General features: G+C 36.9%; 3 protein-coding genes across 3 annotated transcripts; all 3 read right to left on the bottom strand.

Moving 5' to 3' along the window:
* Positions 1–4,583, bottom strand: LOC125277918 (phospholipase B1, membrane-associated-like). The gene is made up of 7 exons (XM_048206520.1): positions 4,455–4,583; positions 3,885–3,976; positions 3,553–3,634; positions 1,567–1,668; positions 1,307–1,402; positions 1,005–1,076; positions 1–891 (listed from the first exon to the last, which is right to left on the bottom strand). The coding sequence occupies exons 1-7, from the start codon at positions 4,485–4,487 to the stop codon at positions 754–756; spliced, it is 615 nt and encodes a 204-aa protein (XP_048062477.1). The 5' UTR covers positions 4,488–4,583; the 3' UTR covers positions 1–753.
* Positions 4,584–4,763: 180 nt separating this feature from the next.
* LOC125277920 (phospholipase B1, membrane-associated-like) lies at positions 4,764–8,029 on the bottom strand. Its single transcript, XM_048206521.1, has 8 exons — positions 7,457–8,029; positions 7,143–7,233; positions 6,792–6,850; positions 6,552–6,619; positions 6,331–6,374; positions 5,238–5,358; positions 5,052–5,103; positions 4,764–4,938 (listed from the first exon to the last, which is right to left on the bottom strand). The coding sequence occupies exons 2-8, from the start codon at positions 7,183–7,185 to the stop codon at positions 4,780–4,782; spliced, it is 546 nt and encodes a 181-aa protein (XP_048062478.1). The 5' UTR covers positions 7,186–7,233; positions 7,457–8,029; the 3' UTR covers positions 4,764–4,779.
* A 140-nt stretch (positions 8,030–8,169) lies between these two features.
* sel1l (SEL1L adaptor subunit of ERAD E3 ubiquitin ligase) lies at positions 8,170–21,856 on the bottom strand. The gene is made up of 21 exons (XM_048206519.1): positions 21,250–21,856; positions 21,046–21,092; positions 20,610–20,781; positions 20,103–20,270; positions 19,697–19,802; positions 18,644–18,806; positions 18,379–18,432; positions 18,232–18,291; positions 17,817–17,898; positions 15,662–15,816; positions 15,094–15,150; positions 14,919–14,987; positions 14,712–14,789; positions 14,561–14,623; positions 14,390–14,477; positions 13,329–13,477; positions 13,078–13,243; positions 11,702–11,776; positions 11,118–11,290; positions 10,057–10,185; positions 8,170–9,970 (listed from the first exon to the last, which is right to left on the bottom strand). Exons 1-21 carry the CDS (start codon positions 21,320–21,322, stop codon positions 9,764–9,766), a joined length of 2,334 nt encoding a protein of 777 aa, XP_048062476.1. The 5' UTR covers positions 21,323–21,856; the 3' UTR covers positions 8,170–9,763.
* Positions 21,857–22,062: the final 206 nt, after the last annotated feature.

Below are 22,062 nucleotides of genomic sequence, written 5' to 3'. Positions count from 1 at the left end.
TGACCCTTGCAGAACCCTCAGCATGTATGGAAAAAGCGTATTTAAAGTAAAAAACAAAACAAAAAAAGTACTTTCAAAGAAAAAAAAAAAAAAGGAAGGAAAAGAGGTAAGTATCCCTTCTGAAAGCTTTATTTGAGAAGACCGAAAGCACTTCTCACGTTGCAGCATCCAAAACAATTATCTTATTACTGTAGGCATTAGGAAGCTCTCAAACAGTTTACTTGTCAGAAGCAAAACAATGGTTCTCACTCAACATTCAAATCCTTTATCCGCACAGGCTTAATGAGTTTACAGCGTAACCTCTGGCCGTTTTTATTCAGACCACCCGGAATTAGCTTACACCATTACCTTTCATACCTAAATTAATTATAGCAGCATTACGCAGAGCTAAATGTGGCTTTGCACCTGCTCTTGTGCTATTTTAGTTGGGTATATCAGAAAAGGTCATCACATTAGCATAAAATGTTCTATTCTGAGGTTTCAACATTTCCATTTCAGAAACTCCATAGAGCAATTAAATATATTGACTGTAATCAAGTCATCGTATTTTGCCAACTCCAATTTTCAGTTTTCGATAACTTGTTTTTCATCTTTCACTCCCTCATTATCAGTTTTGTCATAGATCGTCCCGCAGTGGCTCAAGTCTCAAAATAGATCCTCAATGGTTCAGAGGCCGTCAAAGCATTGATATCCAGCCCAAGGAGAACATCAGGTGGGCAGAAATGATGTACCACGATACTCCATATGGATGTCTTACAAGGAGGAAAGATTAACAGCCAACCACAATGGAAGGAAAGCCAAGGCAAGCATGAGGTGGAGAACGGCTAGTCTGATGCCAGCTGATGGGCCTGGCTTTGCAGCAGTGGGTCTGGTGTAAATGTATGGATGACTCTGGGATTTGTCAGTTTGAGCATGAAAGAAAATTAAAGGATGTATTAATGGAATTAGCAAAATAATCCAACACATAATGGCATAAGAAAATTACACTAATCATTATTTCTTACCACAGAGGGGCAAATAAGCTCAATAGGGTTTGAAAAGCTCTCCACCATAAACTTCTCACCCTCAGGTTGAAACTTGCCACAAAAAATGAGAGAAACGATTTCAGAATGATAAACTGTGCCTATATGACAGTGACACAGAGATAATCAGAGGTTGTGATTGTAATATACCCAAAATGATATTTTATTCTATGTTTAATTTATTTTATATTTAGTTTTATTTATTTTAGTTTTGTTTACTTATATTTTATTATATTAAATGGAGCTTTGTGAATTTGTTCTGAGTAAAAGAAACCAAAACTTACCATGTTGTTCCACAGTCCCTTGGCTAGCTCCTCATGTCCTTTCATAGTAAAGTGGAAACAGTCCGGAGTAAAGAAGCTCATGTCAATCTTTCCATTCTAATCAGGGAAAATTAATAAAAAACACAAACCTTGAACAGCACATGAACATTTTAATGGAAACCTTCAATTTTAAACCTAATTCAAAGCTAGCAGTAAAGTGGCATAAATTATAGTAAATAATACTAAAAAAAAAAACAAAAAAATCAGAGGTCACTTCTTACAGGGAGTCTTGGAGGATCTGCGTGTTTCAGGAATGGCTGCAAAACTACAGCAAAGTCATTCTTAAAGAAGCGGTCACTGTGCAAGAGCTGCTCCAATGCTTTCTGAGACAAAAGATATTTTGGGTAACACTATTTTACAGTGTCCTTGTTACCGTACATATGTTACATGTACTTACTGTAATAATAACAGTAAACTAGAAACTGAAGTTTGTAAACAAACTTTGATGTTGGCTAGAGAAAGCCTGAATGGGCCTGAGTCAAAAGAGCCAAAACACAGGTCTGTTCAATGTTCTGTAGCTGGCCCCGCCACAAATAAATAAATAAATAAATAAAAACTTTCTTGTATTTAGGGCTGTAATAAATTATTATTTTGATGATCGATTAATCTATCGATTATTTTTTGTCCCCACTTTAGGTGTCTTTAAAGGATTAGTCCACTTTTAAACACTTTTCCTGATAAATTTACTCACCCCCATGTCATCCAAGATGTTCATGTCTTTCTTTCGTCAGTCGAAAAGAAATGAAGGTTTTTGAGGAAAACATTCCAGGATTATTCTCCTTACAGTGGATTTCAATGGCTACCAACAGGTTGAAGGTCAAAATTACAGTTTCAGTGCAGCTTCAAGGGCTTTAAACGATACCAAATGAGTAATAAGGGTCTTACCTAGCGAATCGATCGGTCATTTTCGATAAAAATACAACCGGTTATGCTTTAGCAACAAAACATCGCTTTGAACGTACTTTCCGCTTCCGCATTCTTCATAACGCTTACGCTGAATGTCCTACGCCTTCCCTATTCAAGTTACGGAAAAAAACGAAACTGGCGCCGCGTTCGTTCCGTAAGTAGAATAGGGAAGGCGTAGAACATTCAGCGTAAGCGTTATGAAGAATGCGGAAGCGGAAAGTACGTTCAATGCGAGATTTTGTTTAAAAAGCATAAACGGTTGTATTTCTTTTTCGAAAATGACCGATCGATTCACTAGATAAGACCCTTATTACTCATCTGGTATCGTTTAAAGCCCTTGAAGCTGCACTGAAACTGTAATTTTGACCTTCAATCTGTTGGTAGCCATTGAAATCCACTGTAAGGAGAAAAATCCTGGAATGTTTTCCTCAGAAACCTTCATTTCTTTTCGACTGACGAAAGAAAGACATGAACATCTTGGATGACATGGGGGTGAGTAAATTTATCAGGAAAAGTGTATTTAAAAGTGGACTAATCCTTTAACTATTATGTACTAACATTTAAATAAATAATTTAAATATTGGGTACATGCATGTTATTTTGTACTTATATATTTTCAAAAATACCTGCATGTAACTACAGCTTTAGTTAGTTTTGCTATAATTACATAAGAACACCTAATAAAAAGTGTGACCATTATATATATATATATATATATATATATATATATATATATATATATATATATATATATATATATATATATATATATATATATATATATATATATATATATATATATATAATTGATCTATTATTTTCTGATTAGTCAATTATAGTGCCTTACCAGTATAACCAGTTAACCTACCAATGAATAATAACTGTAATTTATGTTGGTAATCTTTACCAACAGGTTTTAAAAAGGTTTTATTTCAACTTTTTGTCATAAGATTTACAAATAAAAAATCCCAACATAGAAAATTTAGTCTCATAAGAAATATAATAATAATAATATTAAGTTTAAATAGCATTTCAATATGTTGGCTTTCTCAAGCCAACGTAATTATGCATAATTACATGCAACTAACCCTAAAACAAACCCTCATCCTAATCCTAATTATATAATAAGTACATGTTAATTGTTATTACTCAGTACTTGAATGTATAGTTACACTGTAACAACGACACTTTAAAATAAAGTACACCCACGTTTTGTTTAGCACCATATTTGCAAATTACAGATTGGTAATAATTACAGATTGGTAATAAATCTGTATAGACAATTGAGAAAACAAATCCACCTGGAATTCTAAGTTGACTCCAACCAGCTCCTTTAGATCAGCAGATCCAGCAGCTGGCTTTACCAGACAGGAGCAGAATGACCTGGAGAGATCAGAGCATTGAATAGGAGAGAAATGAACCTGTTGCACTGAAAGAACAAAGATGACGTTAACCACCTTAAACAAACGGACGCATCATCATATATATCAACCGCATAAACATTCAAAGAGATTTTTGATATGCATTATCAAACTCGATATGCATTGTGTATTTTCATTCGTGCACAATTAGCATCCATGACATCACATTTACTCTTAGATCAATTTTAAAAGCTTGATTTAATTTCCTGTACCTCTGGAGCAGACATCCTGGGGTGGGCTTCTGTACTTCCCTCAGGGTCTCCATCGGCAGTATCTGGACCACGTTCACTATCATTCGAGGAACCTGCAAAGGTAAATTGATACATTTTATTAATGCATTAAGTTGATCAAAGTGTCAGTAAAGACATATATAATATTACAAAAGATTTCTATTTCAAGCAGCACAGCTAGTATTGATCATAAGAAAAAATGTTTCTTGAGTACCAAATCAGCATCTTAGAATGATTTCTGAAGGATCATGTGACACTGAAGACTGGAGTAATGATGCTGAAAATTCAGCTTTGCCATCACAGGAATAAATCACATATTAAAATATTTAAAAATAGAAAACAGGTATTTTAAATGACTATTTTTTTCCACAATATTACTGTTTTACTGTGTTTAGCCTTGATGGTCTTTAGAGACTTCTTACAAAAAAAAAAAAAAAAAAAAAAAAAAAAGGTAAATGGTAGGGTATTTAATTCCGAGGTTTTAAAAGAAACTGGGGGAAAAAATCATATTTCAAACATTATTTTTGTGACAGTCTCAAAATCTGCTATTACCTCATTCATCAGCATTTCCAAGGACACAGTCATGTAATGGACAAAGTTCTCCACCGAAAACAGGGACTGTGTGCATAAATAGAGGACATAAATTTAGAGGCTCCACAAAGACACTCCTAAAGGACAATATGTCTGAATACAGAATATCGACTCTTTAAAGGTCACTTTTACTATAGCCTAGAACTGCTTTTTCACAAAGAGCAAACACATTTCAAGGCAATACTACAAGATGTTAAACAAGAGGTTGATGATCATCTCTACAAGCGTCTGCGTTTACAATCAATACAACATTTGTTTTAAACCTCCTCTAGTTCCCGCTTTGACATTATGAACAAAATCTGTCAATACTGTAGAAGAATCTTCTGTCTGTAGTTTGCCAAAGAAACAGCTTTGTAAGCAATGCCTTGTCTTTGCAGTAATCACAGATGTCATTCATCCCAATTAGAATGGTCAACAGTTTCCAGTCTTCATCAAAGTCAATATCCTGTAGCAAAAGATGGAATCACAATCACAGCATCTGTATTTGTAGCAAGCAAAAGATGCAGAGGACAAGCAACACATTTAGCTTTGAAAACCGCATATTCATAATGCATGTACCTCATATGTTTTCAATGTATCAATCAAATGTCTGACTTGTTCAGGAAGATTACTAGGAAGAAAGCAAAACTCATATCATCAACTGATACAATTCCACATTAGCTAAAAGGCCGCAAAATACAGTTTCAGGTATTTGTTCTTTAACAACCATTTATGAAGAATGACTAGGGATGTACTAGCATTTACAAGGTGTTGTGTCCGGTTACAGCCAGGTTAAATCCTGTCTCACTGAGGGGAGCTGGGGTCCCATGGACTGTCTTGGTTGGGGCAGGTCCCACTAAATAGGGGTTGAAGAGTCGAATAATGTCTAAATCAGAAGCACAGAAAAGCACAGGTCACCAATTCAATTCAGTTCTATTCACCAATTCATACTTTCATGAGCATTTGGGACCCACTTTATATTAAGTGGCCTTAACTACTATGTACTTACATTTAAATTACTCATTTGATACAATGCACTTATTGTGTACATACATGTCTTGACATTGTAGTTATATTTTAAAAACACCTGCATGTAATTACATCTGTAATTAATTTCTGTAATTACATTTATAATTACACTGCTGACCCATCCCTTAACCCTTACCCCTACCCTTAAAACCTACCCATACCACCAAAGCTTTCCCTAACCTTACCCGTATCCCACCTCAATATCAGCAAATGTGTTTTGCAATTCAATATGAACCCAATAAGTACATTGTACTTATTTTCTGATGTAAGTACATAGTAGTTAAGGCCACTTAATATAAAGTGGGACCAGCATTTGCAACCAGACTATGAAGATTTCTGATTGTTAAAGGGTTAGTTCACCCAAAAATGAAAATAATGTCATTTATTACTCACCCTCATACCATTCCACACCCCTGAGACCTTCGTTCATCTTCGGAATCAGTGTGTCGAATCAGCGGTTCGGACCTCTGATTCAACACAAAAGATTCATAACGCTCCGAAGCTTCATGAAGCAGTGTTTTGAAATCGGCCATCACTAAATAAGTCGTTATTTTGTTTTTTTTGGCACACCAAAAATATTCTTGTCGCTTTATAATATTAATATTGAACCACTGTACTCACATGAACTGATTTAAATATGTTTTTAGTACATTAATGGATCTTGAGAGAGGAAATGTCATTGCTGGCTATGCAGGCCTCACTGAGCCATCGGATTTCAACAAAAATATCTTAATTTGCGTTCCGAAGATTAACGAAGGTTTTACGTGTGTGGAACGGCATGAGGGTGAGTAATAAATGAACTAACCCTTTAAATGACAAAAGGACGTACTTGCCAGTGTAATGACATCTTGAAAGGATCCATAGCCGCCAATGCTTTTAAAACATGGAATAATTACAATAAAATTAGAAAATTTCTTGGCAAATATTTTGGCTACATTGTTAGAACTTCAGAAAGTATGAGAAATGTCATCAAAGTGGATTAAAAGTCACTTTATTTCTAAAAAGTAGTAGAAAATAAGAAGTGCATGTTAGTATTAGTAATACATTTACCTCCATGACACGTGACGAAATTCAATAGGTATGCCAAGAACTGTGGTTGCATTTGCACCAATGGCTGTCTACATGTGAAACAATTACTATTAGAGATCATTATTGCTTAACTTGCAAAACCCTGATATTATCATGAATAATGACAGTATAGAATTAATTCTGTTGTCAGCTAACTAATAAACAGTGTCCATCAAAAAAGAACTAAACCAAAAAAGGAAAGAGTAAATAAATCACACTCACTGTCAATGAATCCCCAAGAGCAGCGATCACTTTAATATCTGCTGCCCTCACCAGCTCAACTACAATAGATACACAGCGAATCAGAAGATCAGGTACCAAAACATTATACAATGCAGTTGTCTGTGGTACAACAAGAGCCAGCATTCCTCATCAATGATAAACATCAGTGTTGAGGTTTAAAAAGAAAATGTAAATTAAAATTTGTCCCATGAGTGACTAGCATTGGCAGCTTGTATAATCCAGCTTGATCATATTGGCTTTAGATCAGTAGTATATATTCATCAATGTTGGTCACAAATTCGTCACAATGTGGAAAAAATAGTCTAAAACACCGACCCTAGACCAGCCTACCTGAGGTTGGCACAGTAGAGGAGGGGTTCATGTCAGGACACATGAACGGTGGATGTTTGAAACTGATTGGCCTGGTCTTCTCAGGAAACTCCTGTAACAAAATAACATGCCAAACAGCCAGTTGACATCACAACCAAAACATCATTCAGGCCACGGACCACACCATTAATCACCTGGAGTACTCAAATGTTTACATTTTGATTTATCGCAGATAAACCAATTGGACAGTTGTATTTATGGTCTCATGTGACTGAAAAACATCCTCAACCACATGATAAAGCAAAAAAATTCCCATCACAAATACACAAACACACCTTTCTAAGCGCTTCCTCGCTGTAGTGACTGAGTCCTTCCTCATACTCCAGCCTCCACTCATCACCTTGAGATAAATATTTTGATCTGTGAGTACTCGAGCCTTAACAAAAGTTAAAATATGATACAGACCAGCCTCCATTGGTACAGCACAAAGCCCTTCAACACAGGATCGCATAAACATCTCGCTCCACCAATTTGGAGTCCTGGCGTCCCAGGTCAATCTCGCACATGTATCGTGGGCCCTGCGCTCCAGCTTATCTTCCCAGCTCTGGATGCTTCTAGCACTTACCTTTGACAGGGAACAGGGCTAGCAAGCAGGTTGCCACGGCAATGAAAAGCCACTCCATGGTGGAGCGTTTCCAAGCTGGTTAGCACAATGGATGTGCGTGCAGAGAGAACGGGGCCATTATATCAGTGCCCCTTTATCTCCCCCACCCAAAACAGCTGAGTGACGAAGTTCAGGCCCACCGACATAAAGCATGATCCAGATGCACATGCAACTGCCAGGGGACTGGTGACCATTCACAACTTCAGAGAGCTTTACTAGAAACTGTGTAGCACTGGGGCCTGGGAGAAACAGACCCACAGCGCAATGCAGATCAGGAGCCTTTCAGAGAGAAATAAATAAGGTGGCAGTTGATGTTTGCTCACTGGATGTTTGTTTGGATTGAATAGCATTTTAGGTCTAATTATATTAAGATAGGAAATGACATTCAGCTGGAAACCATTGATTTTTATTAGTTATTTAGAAACATTGCCATTTGACAACATTGCTTTTTTTAGACTCATCCGTTGTCATCTCAGTATCATGAGCGGCTTGATTTACATAGAAGAATCTGTTATATGAAGAATATGATTTTTATAGTTTCAAACCATTGCTGAATTGAGAGAACTCCACAAAAACAGACTAATGTTCTGGTGCATCTTTGCATGAAAAACAGTCCTTCACATCCTATTCACATATGTATGCTTACATTACAGATTTTTTATTTTTTTTTTAAACACCAAACGTTGTGGTATTGCTATATTACCTGAAACGACAGACACATTCCATCGCCAAACGATCAAATATTCTAGACATGCTCACAAATTAAGTGATCTGAAAAAATATTTTCCTCTGAAAAAAAGACACGAGAACTAAGATTCAGCACATCCTGAAGCAAATGAATCCGCTTCAGGAAGTTGATGTTACAGAGCAACAGACCTCACGCGATAATCATCAAAAATAGCTTTGAGAGTATTCGATGTCTTAATCTGAAAATAAAAAAGGAAAAAGGTGTCTTGTAAAACAGAAAACTGAGCATTATAGCCAAACAGCAACCCATTCAACAATTAAAATGTTGTTTTTCATGTATGCAGTGGAATTTATATCCTATTTTGGGAACTTTTGGGAAAGGTTGAATCGATGACTGCTGAAGAATGAAGCTTAATCTGAAACATACTGGACACCAGCCATAATTGCACTGAATCTTTACCATAAATATGCTACAGACACAATTTTGTAACAACAAAATGAGGTCCATGGGCAGTCTCAGTGACTCAACATTTGGCAGGGTGAGCGTTTATGGCAATAAAAAGCCTTTTGACAGAGTTCGGAGCTTTGGTAAGATTACTTACCATGTAGTTTATTCTTCTATAACTGCACATTTTAATTAAGTGAAATCTACATCTATGTGCTGGTGAAAACTTTTGTCTGAATACTGACATTATAAATAATTTCTGGACTTAAAAAAAAAAAAATCTGCTAGCAAGCCACTTAAGTTAACGTATGATTAAAGTATGAACTTTTTACATATCGAATTCAGAGCGCAGCCCACCTCACACTCTGTATCACAATGAGGACTGGTGTCCGAGTCCGAATTTGTACCGAACTTAATACTAACAAAAAAAAAAAAATCTGAATGGGTTGCACAAAACAGGTTCGGTCCTTGACTTTTAGCACAGCGGCAAGCAAAATTCATAAACAACTACCATAGTTTATTCAGCAATGTAATCTTTTTCCCCCCACATAGTGAGCGTTGATTTGCACAAATGTTATTTCACTTGGCAAAACCCTGAGGCGCACGTTTAAGATATCGTAGAAGTTCATCTAGTTCTTCCCCAAGCCACAGTAAAAAAAAGACTAGAGAGGGGCTAGACAGGGCAACAAGAGTCTTGAAAGCTCCAAAAGGGGTTTACAGGATTAAAGACCACAGCAGGGTGTAGGTGTCAGCGGCTGTCCTGGGGAGAGAGACGCTAGCGGGCCTCAATTCGCTCTCCCGTAACCCTAGTCCTGTTCGGTCACCTCCACCCTGATCTCTGCTCTCTCATTGTTCCTCAGGCTCTCCTGCAGGCTGCTCCGGCTGGGCTGGAGGTCTAGGGGGCGCTGGAGGGGCTCTGGGTACAGCTTGGTGCTGTCTCTGCCGATATGCGATCACTGTGCCCAAGAGCAGAGCAATGACAGTCATGAGATAGAGATCCCACTCTGGACCCAGTAACTGGTCAAGATCCACCTGAGATAGAAGCTCCTTCAGCTGAAGAAAAAAAGATGGATGCTATTGGTTATTCCTTGACTTGATAGCAGATTTAAGGTGGATCCTCACTGACAGAGGCCACTTACATTGAGATCCTGCAGGTACTGTAGTGCATAAATGAGGCCCAACTTGCACAGGGCCAGAAACACAGGAACTTGGGCATCAGGACTGGCCTCTGCAGCCATGTCATAGAAACGTTTAGCCAGATGAATGTCCTGTGGAGGAACAACCAAAAACATTAGTGCATTGTTTATTATATGCACTACAATTCAAATGTTTGGGGTCAGTAATTATTTTTGGTAACACTTTGGTATGGGGAACATATTTACTATTAACTACAACTTATGCCTCAAACTCTTAATTTACTGCTTATTAATAGTTAGTAAGGTTGTTGTAGCATTTAAGTTTAGGTATAGGGTAGGATTTAGGGATGCAGAATATGATCATGCAGAATAAGTCATTAATATGTGCTTTGTAAGTACTAATAAACAGCCAATATGCAAGCTAATAAGCAACTATTTAAAATTTAGAATTGTTACCCCATACAAAAGCATTACCCTAATTTAGAAAGAAATTAATATTTTTATTCAGCAAGGATGCATTAAAAAGTGACCACAAAGACTTTTATAATGTTACAAAAGATTTCTATTTCAAATTATGCTCTTCTTTTACATTTCTATTCATTAAAAAAAAAAAAAAAAAAAAAAAAACATACTGGAAAAAATAGATCAGGATCAAATGTAAAGGATTATGTGACTGAAGACTAGAGTAATGGCTGCTGAAAATTCAGCTTTGCAATCAAAATGTATAAATTACAATGGCTATGTTTAAATGCACAACTTTTATTTAAATTGAAATGAATTCATTCTGATTGATGAATCTGAATGCAGTATTTACATGAACGCTAAATAAGTGATTGTGAAATATGTTAAAATACAAAACAAATCATTTTAAATTGCAATAATATTTCACAATATTACCATTTTGGAGTATTTTTAATCAAATAAAAATGTAGTATTGGTGAGCATAGGAGACTTTTCTCAAAAACATTTTTTAAAATTTAAAAAAAAAATGATCTAAAATTACCGACCCCAAACTTTTCCACAGTAGTGCACATGCTATATGTAAATATACATGGAGATTTCACCTGTTTGATACCGAGGCCCTTCTCATGCATATATCCTAGATTGAACATGGCCTGTGCACTATGCTGTTGTTCAGAGGCCAAACGATAATGAATGACTGCGGTCTCATAGTCCACATCAGTGCCATAGCCATAGAAATGATAGTCGCCCAGCTTGATTCTGGCCACTGTGTATCCTGTTAACAAAAGATAAAACAGCTAAAATTCCTAAAGGAGTTTATTTAGCGATAACGATTGTCTGACTATATATTATCCAGTTTGTTATGTGGATGTGTAGCAAGTAAGTACATAACTTGGCATGAAACATTGAAACAACTATATTTAAAAAGAGTGCACCGTAATATGAGATATGCAAAACTATCACAGTCTAGAAGACTGGTTGCTAGGTACAAAGGTCAAAAACAGTTTAGCATTAATTAGACAGAAATATCTGACCACAGAATGCTACGAATGACCAATCAGATTCAAGTATCTGAGTGAGCCGTGAAGTAAGCAGTTATATTTGTCTCACTATAATGGTTGTAAGGCCATCAAAGCACTCGGCATTTTGTTAGAGCGACTGTATGGGTGCAAGAGAACAGTTTAACCTTGAGCAGCTGCTCTGGTCCAGTGGAGCAAAGCCCGTGGGTATGTTTCATTCTCATTGAAGATCTGTGACCCTTCTGAAAGACACAGACACAGAGTCAGATTGCTCTGTGCAGACTGCTTTACCTTCAAGAAAGATTCTGTCACCTTCTTTGTGCATTCCCACATATAAATTTCCGTAACTGTTTTCCAGTCATTCACGATTTGTAATAATTTTTTGACTTATCCATGACTTTTACAGGCCTAGAAATAACAATTTTAAGATTTCTTGATGATGTTTCCAGGTATTCATCCTGTTCTTTATTAAAAAAAATTACAAAACTGATTACAGGCGGGGGGCGGGTGAGGATGGGAAGTCAGTTGAATTTTATGTAAATTGTGTTTTTTGGAGATTTTCTTGTTATCTTTTATATTTCTGCAATAAAGATATGGTTTAAAAACAAAATTCAGATTACAAGGCAGATGCTGGCTGACATGAAACTATAAGGACAGATTTAAAAGGTCAGAAAGATCCAGGTTTGCTTTCTCAGACCAGCTTTGAACTAAAAACCACAATTAAAGGGTTAGTTCATCCAAAAATTCTGTCATTAATTACTCACCCTCATGTTGTTCATCTTCGGAATGCAAACATATCTTTTTGATGAAATCTGAGAGCTTTCTGTCAGCTACACAATTAAAATTCTGGCACTTCAAAAAGTTCATAAAGACATTGTAAAACTAATCCATATGATTTGAGTGGTTTAGTCCAAATTTTCTGAAAAGACTTGATCACTTTTTAGGATGAACAGATTTAATTTAGGCTATTACTCGCATATAAACATCGTTCAGCGAGCGTAAACAGAAGCTCAACCAAACCTGATTGTGTAAGAGCAAACCTCTTGCAGAAGCTCAAACGTGCTGTTTAACACACGAGAATGAACTTCATTGGTTCTTGCACATCAAGTGTTCTGTTTACCACAACTGATGTGTGCGTTGATGAATGTTTACATGTGAATATAAGCCTAAATTCAAACTGTTCATCATATAAAGTGATCGAGTCTCTTCAGAAATTTTGGACTAAAATTCATCAAAATCACCACTCAATTCATATAGTTTTAGTCTTATTATTACTTAGTCTCTTTATGAACTTTTTGAAGCGTCAAAGTTTCAGTTGCATAGGCTGTCTATGGAGGGACAGAAAACTCTTAGATTTCATCAAAAAGAGCTTCATTTGCATTCTAAAGATGAACGAAAGTCTTATGGGTTTGGAACGTCAAGAGGGTGAGCAATTAATGACAGAATTTTTGGGTGAATTAACCGTTTTTGGGTGAACTAACTCTTTAACATGCATGTAGGTGTTGGGGGTCTGGTGCCCTCTGGTGGTTGAGCACTGACTTACTTTGATCGAGGATGAAAGCCACATTGCTCTGGGCAACCTCATAACCTTGTTCGGCCAGCAGCAGATACTGTATTAGTGCAGAGTCCATATCTCCCTCCTTAAAGCTTCCGTATGCCGCCATGAGTCGCTCAGACCAGCGGCCACGCTCGCACACATTCTTGAAGAGCTGCTCTCATAAATACACATACATTATCTCAACTATCAGAAAATCTTTTTGAAACATGGCTATGCATCATGAAATAACGCCTCACCTCGACTGCAGTGTGGCAGGAGCGCATGACCCCAGTCCCCGTGGCATGCATCTGGGCTAGATTATAGAAGGCCAGGATGTGACCCGCTTGAGATGCCAGGTTAAAGAATTTAAGTGCCTGCTTATAATCACGCCTTACCCCGATGCCATCTAAAATATGAAGAATGGGAGAGTCATAAATGCACTTTGAATACTCTTCAAACACCCACCAGCTGAAATGACTAAGACACTTCTCAGTCCTCAATGTTTGTCAAGATCATGTCAAAGCAGAATGCAGGTGGGAGTTTGTCATGGCAACAATCACCTAGGCAACCAAACCAAAAGAGTCTGCTGTGATTTAAGATAAAAATAAGATAAATCTCAATTGAAGTGGTGGAACAGTAAGCTAGAAAAATAGAAAAACAGCAAAAACAAATATGTTTAGGTTCAGGTCCTAAAGCAATATTTTAGAGCGGAGGAAACCTTAGAAAACGTACATTCACAATATAAATTTCCATGACTTGTCCACATTTGTAAAATGTCATTTTACAAATTTCCATTAAATAAATAATACAAATAATAGTTGTTGTTATTGTATTCTCAGAATTTTGGAATGTCTGATAATAATATTAAACTAAATAAATTTTACCAGAGATTCCAAAATTCTGAGAAAAGACATTTATAAAGATACCTCCCTGTTCAATATTCTGCTGTATGTATAATTGTTAGGAATACGCACACTTTTTATATTTGCTATGAAAATGTGGTAAACTTATTTTCTTAGATCAAGACATTATTAAATCAGTCACAATATTTCCATATAAAATTCAACATTCATGATGAAAAGAATGTGAACAACCTCATGAATGATGTGTTTGGGTGTTTGAAATTAGTGAAACCCTGTGGGAACACATTTCATGGCCTGTACTGGCTCAGTAAATTTGTTCCCATTTATTATAAATGACTGCTTATTTTTCCTCTTGCAGTAACAGCAGGAAAGGTAAAGAAACAGAAGCGAGGGGGGAAAAAAGATTAATATTTTACGCATAATCTCTCTCTCTCTCTCCAGCACGCATGACTTACTGTAGTACATGGTTCCCAGCTGTAGCTGTCCGTCCACCCAGCCTTGCTCTGCAGCTTTCTGAAAATACTTAAGTGCCAGGTCATAGTTCTGCAGGAACAAGAAGAAACAATAACTGAAAAGGTAATTTAATGATCATACAGTGTTTAGTTCAGCTCGTCCAGGAAACTCACCACAGGAACGCCTCTTCCATACAGATAAGCCATACCGAGGCCACTCTGTCCAACTGGATTACCCTAAAAGATGAAAACAAAAATTAAGGATTACAGGAGAACATTTGAAAATAAACAGTTTCTTAATTTTAACAGGGAAAAAAATTCTCACCAAGTCTGCAGCCTTTTTGAAATAATGCAGGGCCGTCTCATTGTTCTGAGGCACGTACTCGCTGCCTTCAGAGTACATCTGAGACAACAGAACGAGGGAAAAAAGATGGACACATGGAGGTTGACAGATTAAGCCACATTGGACAAGAATGACATTCAATTACAGTCCAAGAAAACTAAAAATAAAAAGGACTCGTTATGTCGATACCTTTCCAAGGAATGCCATTGCATGTGTGTTCCCTGCATTTGCTGCCTGGTTGAAGTATTCATATGCTCGCTGAAAATTAATGACAAAAAGGAAGTATAAAATCCATTATTTTATATAATTTAAGAAAAATGATTAAAATAGCAGTGCCTCAAAAATATGCCTGAACAGAAATTACCTGATGATTCTGTTCTACACCTCGTCCTCCATGTAAGTGTAACTGGCCCAGACCCACCTAGACAAAAAATTAAAATATGACCGTAATCATCAAAAATACAGGTAGATGAAAATAGAATTAAAGTTTACATGAAACAGAAGTTGTGGTTGTCATTTCTTCCCTATTGTGATGTATAGCCAAGTGAAATGGCTTCTCGAATGAGAAAAAAAAAAGAAAAAGTAGGATGGGACTTGATTTTGTCCACTGGGAGATGATTGGATTGTTGTGGTTTGCTATTATGTGATGTCATGTGAGTGACAAGTTGTCCCAATGGACACTGATCAGAGAAGAGGAAGTTATTTTGATTAAAGATTACGAGGGAACATGAATAAAAAAAAAAAAAAAAAAAAAATGATGTGCACAGATAACACATTTATAATAAACACTGCAATATTCCAAAAAATAAAAGTATTGTAAATTTTTATTTCATATTGACTTTAATGCCAAAATATGAAATATACAAAATAGCCGCAGTGACATGCTCAATTTCAAATAATGCCACAGACAAAACAACATGGTTTTACTATACCTGTGCCTGCACATCTCCCTTCTCAGCCAAGAACTGGTAGTACTGGATTAAATCCTCCTCTAGCATTCCACTGCTAGAACCAGGATTTTCCACTTCATCTAAGAGCCTGATCCGCTGTACTGCACTGCCCCCTGTCAGGGACACGTCGCTGGCCACTAACCAAAAAAAAAAAAAAAATCCTGTCTTTTGATATTTCAAGACTTAATCATCACTGACTTCAGATCTGGATTAAGTAAATCTAAAATCTATCAACACAGCATGAGTAAATTGAACCAAAAAATGTGTTATATATTACAGAATTTGTATAGTATTTTTATGTTCACAATGCTCAGAAAACAATCCTTTCATATGTATTATGCTAGAAGTAAGTCACCATGTATTAAGTCACTAAACTTTTTTTTTAAACCGACTAAACAAAAAATTCATAAAGACCAAAATCATAGTACAGTGCTTAGCATAAATGAGTACACCCCCTTTGAAAAGTAACATTTTAAACAATATCTCAATGAACACAAAAACAACTTCCAAAAAGTTTAATATAACATCTGTTTAATTTATAACGTGAAAGTAAGGTTAATAATATAACTTTTTTCAGTTTAACTCAAATTAGGGTGATGCAAAAGTGAGTACACCCCACAACAAAAACTACTACATCCATGATTTTTAATGACATTTTTAATGTCAGCACCAAGTCTTCTAGGCATGGAATGAACAAGTTGGCGACATTTTGCAACATCAATCTTTTTCCATTCTTCAAGAATGACCTCTTTTAGAGACTGGATCCTGGATGGAGAGTGATGCTCAACTTGTCTCTTCAGAATTCCCCATAGGTTTTCGATTGGGTTCAGATCAGGAGCCACTGAATTACTTTCACCCTGTTCTTCTTCAGAAATCCAACAGTGGCCTTAGATGTGTGTTTAGGATCTTTGTCATGTTGGAAAAGTGCACGACGACCAAAGGCACAGAGTGATGGTAGCATCTTCTCTTTCAGTATAGAGCAGTACATCTGTGAATTCAAGATGCCATCAATGAAATGCAGCTCCCCGACACCAGCAGCACTCATGCAGCCCCACATAAGGACACTGACACCACCATGTTTCACTGAAGGCACCATGCATTTTTCTTTGTATTCCTCACCTTTGCGACGCCATACAGTTTTGAAGCCATCAGTTCCAAAAACATTTATCTTGGTCTCATCACTCCAGAGTATAGAGTCCCAGTAGTCTTCATCTTTGTCAGAATGGGCCCTGGCAAACTCTAGGTGGGCTTTTTTTGTGCCTGGGCTTTAAGAAAGTCTTCTTTCGTGGACGGCACCCATGAATGCCTCTGCAGCGTACGCCATATTGTGTCACAGGAAATAGTCACCCCAGTTTGGCTTTTTACTTCTTTAGAAAACTGCAGTGAACTTGCATGCCAATTTTCTTCAATCCTTCTCATCAGAAGACGCTCCTGTTGAGGTGTTAACTTCCGTTGACGACCTGGATGTCTCTGTGAGATGGTTGCAGTTCCATCTTTTTTTAAATTTTTGTACCGCTTTTGCTACAGTATTCTGACTGATAAGTAAAGCTTTGCTGATCTTCTTGTAGCCTTCACCTTTCTGGTGTAAAGAAATTATCTTTCTTGTGACATTTCTCTTCCATGTGGTGCTATTGCTGACAGCATGAAATGAGAATGGGTTTTAACACCCTTTTATAGTCAACTCTCTGTTGGACACCTGTGTAATGAACAATTAGACTCACCTGTGGTTGAATTCTTGTTAAATTAGACATTTGTAGTCTAAAATTTAGCTTTGCTCCAGAGACTTTCAGTGGGGTGTACTCATTTTTGCATCACCCTAATTTGAGTAAAACTCTGTCTAAGTTATATTCTTAACCTTACTTTCATGTTATAAGTTGAACAGATGTTATATTAAACTTAGTCTTGTCAACATTCTGGAAATTGTTTTTGTGTTCACTGAGATACTGTTTAAAATGTTACCTTTCAAAGGGGGTGTACTCATTTACACTGAGCACTGTATGTAACAAGATATCATCTTTACAAGTGGCCACCAGGGATCCAGATAACATCTTTTAAATTATGTTGTGCTGAAATAGATAGATACTAGATGTGTATGAGGATTGCAGCCAATGAAGCACAGAAATGTAACAAAGTTTACCGTGATTGGCCACTAGTCTATAGTGAGTGAGAGCAGATTCACAGCTCTGAGGAACCCCAACACCTCCCCAATATCTGTAGCCCTGAAAAGAAAGCATGGTATTCATCAGTAGGCACAGCCATGAACTGCAGGACAAACACAAGCCTACACCACAAGTACCAATGTATTGAGAAAGGAGTCATGGATAAATTATGGTGCCACAAGGTCTGAGGTTTCAACTTTGATTCATGTAACTGAGCCAACGTGTCGGTCAGAATTTCAATAGTTCCGAAGGCTTGTCTAGACACTCAGCTTGATATAAGCAAAGTCAAATAAGACTTGACACATAAGATAAGCAAGTAATCAAGTCTTGTTTCCAGGCTGGAACAAGATCCTCCCTTGTTTAAAATATAGGACAGAGAATCATTCTTCTTACCAGAATCATATGTGCTACTAGGTTTCCACCCAAAGCTCCAAAGGTGTAGTACACCAATGCCTGCAATTATGTGAAATACAGTATTTTCATTAAACATTCACATTTAAAATAAGCATGTTTTGCTTGATAAATGTCATTAGGGGATACCTTTGCTTGACTAGAGTTCACTCCTAATCCTGCAGCATATAGGAAACCGAGTGCCTGTGTGAACACAAAATGGATATGACCTCAATGTAAAAAAAAAAAAAAAAAAAAAAAAAAAAAAACTTTTCCTGATCCAATAGCATAGCACCAATAAATAACCCAGCACAGCTGCTATCCTTAACAAATGGCTTGAAATTAGTCACAGGACAAAAAAAGCATCAGTATTAACATAGAAGATGACATTTAGTTAATAAACAGCTGCTATTACAGTCTGGGCTTTAGGGGAGCCCTCCAGTGCCAGTTTCTCAAAGATCTCCTTCGCCTGAGGAACGTTCTGGGGTAAGTAGTCTCCAAACAACATGGCATATGCCACTTTCTCCATGGCCTTGGCATGACCCATCTCTGCAACTTTCAGGAGTCTGTCATACAACCTGTAAAACAGAAATTAATATAATTATGAATAGACTAGCATTCAAAAGTCTGGGGTCAGCATGTTGTTTTATTTTTGGTTTTTTAAATTGTTTTTGAAAAAGGACGCCATGGCTACAGTTACTTGATGAAAAATACAGTACAAAGAGTAATATTGTGAAATATTATTATTAAGAGTATTATTGTGAAATAAATATTATTATTACATACATACATATATATACATATATATATATATATATATATATTTATACATTTTTATTTATTCCCCTGATGGCAAAACTGAATTTTCACATGATCCTTTAGAAATCATTTTAATATGCTGATTTGATTTAAGAAACATTTGTTATTATCAATGTTGAAAACAGTTGTGCTGCTTAATATTTTTTTGGAAACCATGATACATTTTTTCAGGATTCTTTGATGAATAAAAAGCTCATATGAACAGCATTTATTGAAAATAGAAAACCACTAATAACATCATAAATGTCTACTGTACTTTTGATCAATTCAATGCATCCTTGCTGAATAAAATAATTAATTTCATTTTAAATTTTTTTTAAAAATAAATCTCTTACTGACCCTAAACATTTGAACGGTAGTGTAATTAAAATACATTTGATACTTTTGACACCAACAGAAGCAGCCAAAATCACCCTACACTTTTAGGAAAAAAAAAAAAATTGCAAACACTGTGCATGGAGGTACAAATATGCACCCTTTAGGGGCAGGTAAGCTACAAAGTTGTATCTTTGAGGGTACTGCACAAGCTATAAGCTTATAGTACATTTTTTGAACATTTCTTTCAGAAAGCGTAGCTTGAAGACGTAAAAATAACAGGTGCACTGCAAGCAATAAAAATATATATATATATACATGGCACAGAACTCACTCTTTCTTCTGGCTCCTCCGGTTGGTGCCATTAATCATTCTAATTGTGGCCTGGTACTGTTCTTCAGCCTCTTCCACCAACCTCCTCTGCTCTGCCTGCTCCTCTGCTGCGAGGACGAATGAACACATCACACATACATTTGGTATAACAACTGAAAGTGCTAAAAATCATGACTGATTTATAAAGGCTGGTATTTTTAGCACTGATCTACTCATATCCAGGCTAATTATGCAAAAGAGCAAGAGCAGTAAAAGACAAAAACATCATTCTACTAATGGCCGAGAACTAAAGTAGTAAAGTAGTATCATGTTTCATGTAGACTGTAGAGTCACAATACAAATCAATATGATTCATTTTTTCAATATAAAGCACTATAAAAATATGCTACCAATAATAGTTCACTCACTTTCACAGAAGCCCCATTTCTTATCAGTGCTGTAGTCGTACGTTGTGGCACACCACAGCCTCCCATCTCCTCTGCCTTCAGTAGTGCACTCAAAGTACTCTTTCCCTTGGAAAAGAAAAGGAAAGACGCAGGGCTCTCCAGAGGCCGTTCCACCAATGACCACCGGAACTACGTCACATAATTAACGCCAATGAGAAAACAACACAATAACAAGACACTTTTACAGGAAACTACACACAGGTGAATGCATGGGTGAGCAAGTTTCTTTTCTCAACAGACACTGTAGGCGGTGAACAGAAAAGAAAGATTTTGTGCAGTGAAAATCTAAACTTCAGCAACATACAGTATGACACAAATAGTATCAAAACTTTGATGGCGGGAGCAAAATAAAGGCTACAAAGTAGAGATAAAATGATGCTAAATGTACAGACAAATCTAACTACCGAAACCTAAATGCTACATCTTAATCAGGAAGCACCTGCAGACTGCATAATGGCTCTGACTCACCTTCTTTATGACGTTCCTCTGGTGGAGGGGGCTGATTTGGAAGGTCTTCTTTTTCAATCCCCTCAATCTCGCTTTCCACACCAGTGTCTGTTGTGCTTCTGTCAGGCTGGGCATCTTTAGGAACATATGCATGTCCCGCCATAATTCTGGAGCCATCATTATCATCTGTGCTCTGATTTTGACAAAACCATTGATGCAATGAGATGCAATGATCACTAGGAAAACAGCATTGTTTACACACACACACACACACGTGCATATATAGTATTTGTGTGTATATAATTACTTATGTTTTAAGAAATAAACAAATTTAGGTTTTTCATTGAGGACATGGAATCAAAATACAATACCAGGAGTCACTAACACAAACCACTGCTGTCTGAGTGGACATTATATAGCTCTGATGATGTGTCATTATGTTTTAATGCTGTATTACCTGAGGAGCACCAACCTTCGCACCCCCTTCATCATCTGGAAGTACTTCTATGAATGAATGTACCAAACAGTCAAGATATATACACTTTACATACCACATTTGAACTGTTAAAAGCTTTATACTTTAGTTAACGTCTAAATATATACATATTTTCTAATACAAGACTAAACATTGAATGCTTTTAGAAGAGTCTATTTGACTCACCACCAGCTGTCACATCCAAAGTCACAGCTAACGCCACAATAAGGACCAGACAAGACTTCTTAGTGGGATTCATGTTGCCAGAATGTGCAAAACGCAGTGAATGACTATAAATCTGACTTAAATGACTAAATCAGCACATGTGTTCTCCTAACTAGCCATCTAGCTATATAAATCTGTCAGTGAACTGCACCTGACTACATAACCGACCAAGCTATAGAACTTGGCCGGCTAACCAATCAACCATAAACTCCCAAAAGCCAAAATGGATGACAAAACAATCCATTCGCATAAATGTAACATTAACACAGTAACCAAAGCATTTGCAGCTAGCAGCTCAATGTAACTAACTCAGTGACCGCCTATCAAACACAGCTAGCAGAGCTAAACAAACAGCACTTCTCAAGAGACTTATGCTGTGGCGGTCGCAGACCATTAAATATTTCCAGGACGATTTCCGGAATAATGTTTCCAAGGCAACTACAATGTCTACGAAATTCAACAACACAAGAACGGAACAGTTCAGCCGTCTTTAAGGTTTCTCGTGTTTCAGCATATTTCTGTTCACTGACCGACCCCCTATTTCCTAATCCGCTGCGGCTTCACCACTCAGAGTACGGGAACGTAGGGGATAGCCAATCGTTGCGCTCCAAGAGTCAGTTGACCAATCAGTTGTGCACACACAAGAGCATTGCGGCTGCTGAGATACGCGAATGGAGCAGAAGTGTACACGACAGTTTGCAGGATGTGGGAACGCCTGTAACAGCTGACTCTCTCTCAGCCGTGTGTGAAGTAAACAATATGGGAGGAGGTATA

This window comes from Megalobrama amblycephala, linkage group LG11, assembly GCF_018812025.1.
Source record: "Megalobrama amblycephala isolate DHTTF-2021 linkage group LG11, ASM1881202v1, whole genome shotgun sequence".
NCBI lineage: Eukaryota > Metazoa > Chordata > Actinopteri > Cypriniformes > Xenocyprididae > Megalobrama > Megalobrama amblycephala.
Note: the sequence above shows the minus strand (reverse complement) of the source record. Positions and strands in the feature narration are given on the sequence as shown.